The 4,391-nt window shown below is 41.2% G+C and overlaps 1 protein-coding gene across 1 annotated transcript; it reads right to left on the bottom strand.

Moving 5' to 3' along the window:
* Nucleotides 1-983: 983 nt before the first annotated feature.
* On the bottom strand, nt 984-1,946 carry LOC102935539 (olfactory receptor 5V1). Its single transcript, XM_007062140.2, has one exon. The coding sequence runs from the start codon at nt 1,944-1,946 to the stop codon at nt 984-986; it is 963 nt and encodes a 320-aa protein (XP_007062202.2).
* Nucleotides 1,947-4,391: the final 2,445 nt, after the last annotated feature.

Here is a 4,391-nt window from a genome sequence, read left to right on the forward strand (position 1 = left end):
GAATTAGATGATTTTGGGAGGAAGTAATTAAAGAGATTCACTTTATGACAAAATGCCAGCTTCCCAGAGATCCCCTGGACTTCTCACTTAATGCTCTAGTAAAGGCTTTCCATTTTAAACAGAACAACACATTAATTTCTTTTATTTAATTAATAGCAGTAAGACTCTATATTGCACAATATTGGAAAAATATGATGTCTCCTCCTATGGAACTGGGATATTGTCAAAAATGGACTGTCCTTGTAATTGAAAAGCTTTCACACCAAGTACATACACAAGAGAAGCACCGAAGAGAGGCTAGGTATTGAGAAATTTGGTCACCCTTTTTAATGTACTCAGAGTGGAGTTAGACTAGATGACCCTTGTGGTCCCTTCTAACCCTACGGCTCTATGATTCTGGGAGGAGATGGGCTTCCCAGCCAGCAATCCAGAATCTTGAGCCAGGTTCTTTGAATATTAACCTGACCCTGAATAAGTAATGTATAATGTAATAAGTTAACGTTTTAGCGCAACTTTGCCTTAATAAAAAGTTTCAAAAAAGAAAAATATGTTAGTAGTATTCACAGAAGAAAATGTTCAGAGATCATAGGATTGTTTCTGATCTCTTGAAAAAGACATGTAGACATGTCTCAGCTGTTCATTAGAGCCAATCAAATGGTAATTGTGAATGGAATTCTTGTCTTCCTCCATTGAGTTATTTGTGAATGTATGTTGATTTCTTTGAATGTTTTGCCAAATAAATTGGATGGTCAATTTATTTTGCCTATGGGTTGTTCTTTCATGAGCTGGTCATTTTGACTCTTTTTTTGAAATTCACACTTGATCGCTAATATCCATTCCTAATTTTGCTTTAGAGACATGAAATTTCTGAAAGCATTCCTTATACCTGCAGACCTTTTCAGGTCTTCTTGACCTTCTCTCTACTGAACCTCCAGAACATCTGAGATGCTAACTGCTCTCTGATTTCAGTCACTTGGGTCACCTTATGGGATATTGCTCTTCTTTAGGAAAGTGAACACTTTGCTTCCAACCTTTTGCAGGGCACCCTTGACCTCCTTGTTCCTCAGGCTGTAGATGAGGGGGTTGAACATGGGAGAGATGACTGTATAGAGTAGGGAGAAGGCCTTGTTTAAAGCTGGTGACAGGTTTCCTACAGGGACTCCATAAACAATAATGATGGTGCCATAGAAAATAGAAACAACCAGCAGGTGTGAGGAGCAGGTGGAAAAGGCTTTTTGCTTCCCAGTGGTGGAAGGGATCCTTTGAATGGTCGAGATGATCCTATAATAGGAAGTCAAGGTTAGTAGAAATGGGACCAGGGTCACACAGGCAGACACTGTGAAAGACAGAAATTCAACCAGATGGGTGTCAGTACAGGAAAGTTTTAACAGAGGCATGAAATCACAAAAGAAATGGCCAACCTTGGAAGCACAGAAAGGCAATGTAAAAGTCAAGACCATCATTGCTATAGGAGTCAGGAAGCCAGTTATCCAACAGCCAGCTGCTAGCTGAAGGCAAACCTTAAAGTTCATAACAGATGCATAAGACAACGGATGGCATATTGCTAAATACCGATCGTAGGACATGACTGATAAAAGGAGGCACTCAGTGACTGCCAAAGATCCAAAAATGTACAACTGAGCTACACAACCCATGAATAAAATCACTTCCCTCACTCTAAGGAAACTTCTTAGCATCTTGGGGACAATGGTGGTGGTGTAGCAGATCTCCAGGAAAGATAAGTTACCCAGGAAGAAGTACATGGGGATATGTAGATTGTGATCAGCTGCTATCACCAGAACAATTACGATGTTGCAGGACATGGTTATGGTGTAGATGAATAAAAATGTCACAAAGAGTAAGGGCTGCATTTCATGGAAGTCTCCAAACCCCAGAAGAATGAATTCTGTGATGGCTGTTTGATTCTCTTTTCCAATTACACCCATATTCTCCAACTAAAGAAAAGGAAATGGACACAGAGGAAAATTAAGTAATTCATAGATTTCAAAATCAGAAGAGACCATTGTGATTATCTAATCTGACCTCTTGTATAACACAGGCCAGAGAACATCACTAAAATAATTCATTTTGAACTAGAGCGTATCTCACATAAATGTTATTATTCAACGGAACCTAGTCAACTACAATCCCCTTAAAGGAAGTACAGGTGACAAGAATATGTTTCATCTGAACCAAACCCCTAGCCCTAACCCTAGAAATAACAAGAATTAAAGAGAAAGAATCTCAACACACCCCATACGCACATCCAATAGCATCAGAAAATATGGGGGAAGTTTAGTAGGATTGTTTGTCTACTTCAATAGGGCTTAAGAAGAGACCCAAAAGATCTATCTATCTATCTATCATACCTACAGTAAGTACGATGAAGTAGAAACTGAATAACAAATACAGACAATAGTATTAAATATTATATAGACTAATATGGTATCCCCATGCAGAAATGCAGAAATTAATACAAAATAGGTGTAAAATGCTACCAAATCTGAATTCTCCACCCATTTACACCCATGGTGGAACTTTATACCTCTGATGCATTTGCTCTGAACCATTGTAAATGACAACACAGAATACAAAATTGTAAAGAATCAAGCCCAAAAGTTTTACTGTAATTTTGTATTATGGTTCAGTTGCCTGTTGTTCACAAATGCCAGAAAACTCTGATTATATTTATCCAGATTAACAACTGAAGCCACTTTTGCCTTTGATTTGGCTGTTGCCTTTATATATAATTGTAACCCTTGCTTTCACCTCTCCAGCAATCAGAATCTTGTTTCTCTGGTTCCCTCTTCTCACAGCATGTTGTCCTCTAAAGTAAATAAGAGTTGCATGAAAATATACATCATCCCCTTTTTGACCTTCATACAATGAATTGTGTATTAGCAGTCCCAACTCAGAAATATATAAAGACATATTGTCTCATTTGATAACCCAAAGGGACTAATTACTCTATAGAGTGTGATCAGCAGTGTTATTTAAACCAGACTGCTAGGTCCTATGGGGATATTCTCCTCCCAGCCACCATATCTCAGGGCTTTGTCCAAAGCCCTTTGAACTCAATGGAATTTCAACATGGATTGGGATGCTTAGATGTCAACAAAGATGCTCTCCATGTCTTTCGTTCCTTCAGAGATGTTGGAAAGTCCTTAAAAATAGTAAAGTGCCTGCATCAATTGTGCATATATCTATCTATCTACCTATCCCTATGCACAGCTATCTATCTATCTAAATTTTCCCCATCATCCACACTCCAGAGCGGTGAGGAACATTGAGGAGGGAAGTAGAGGTGGTTTTGCAACAAATGACCTAGTTGTCCTCTCATTCACACTGTTTCTCCGTTGACATAACTCCACTAAAGTCAATGTAGGGTCCGATTTCCTAAGAGGTCTAGTTTATGCACCCAACTCCCACTGTCTTTCAATTAGATTTAGGTACAATTTAAAAACCCCTAAGTGACTTAGGACCAGATTTTTGATGGTATTTACTTGCTAGTAAGATCCTGCTGGGTGCATAACAAATGAGAGGTAGGCACCTGCCCTGCTGAGGTGCTATGAAAATCTCACTGTCACAGATTGACAAGGTTTGGTCTATGTCCCAACCTTTAACCAGTCTCCTGGGAGTGCCCCTTTAGGGTATTGGACCCTAAGGACACACACTGGCTCACTGGGGAAAGCCTGTGGCCTCCTCTGCTCCAAAACTGGGCCTGCAGGCATCAACAATACCCATCTCTCTCTGTGGCTTCCTGAGTGAGTGTAGCCAAGACAGATTTGCTCTGCCCCTTCAGAGCACAACCCTCTCAGTCAGTATCTATGGTGTCAACAGGCAGCCCTTTCAGAATAAGGTGACCATTCACGTGGCCTACAGCATCTGAAAGTCCTTAGGTTAGCATGACGAAGCAAAGGCTAAGAGTGAGTTCATACTGGCCAGAGCCAGGGCTCCTCAGAGCCATACTGCTGGAGGGTCCATTTTGGCTTGGTCTCTCCCCGTCCCTTTGTCTCTCAGTCCCCATTGAGTGGCTGTGTTTCGGTGAGCCCAGTTCTTAACACAGATGCCTGGCGCCTTCTCATAAGAACATAAGAATGGCCATACTGGGTCAGACCAAAGGTCCATCAAGCCCAATATCCTGTCCTCTGACAGTGGCCAATGGCAGGTGCCCCAAAGGGAATGAACAGACAGGTTATCATCAAGTGATCCATGCCCTGTCACCCAATCCCAGCTTCTGGCAAACAAGCTAGGGACACCATTCCTGCCCATCCTGGCTAATAGCCGTTGATGGACCTATCTTCCATGAATCTATCTAGCTCCCTTTTGAACCCCATTAAAGTATTGGCCTTCACAGCACCCTCTGGCAAGGAGTTCCAGGGGTTGACAGT

The sequence above is a fragment of the Chelonia mydas genome, chromosome 13, assembly GCF_015237465.2.
Source record: "Chelonia mydas isolate rCheMyd1 chromosome 13, rCheMyd1.pri.v2, whole genome shotgun sequence".
NCBI lineage: Eukaryota > Metazoa > Chordata > Testudines > Cheloniidae > Chelonia > Chelonia mydas.

What these genes read in the sequence shown, in the direction of transcription:
- LOC102935539 (XM_007062140.2), bottom strand. Translation starts at nt 1,946, where the DNA reads ATGGGTGTAATTGGAAAAGAGAATCAAACAGCCATCACAGAATTCATT.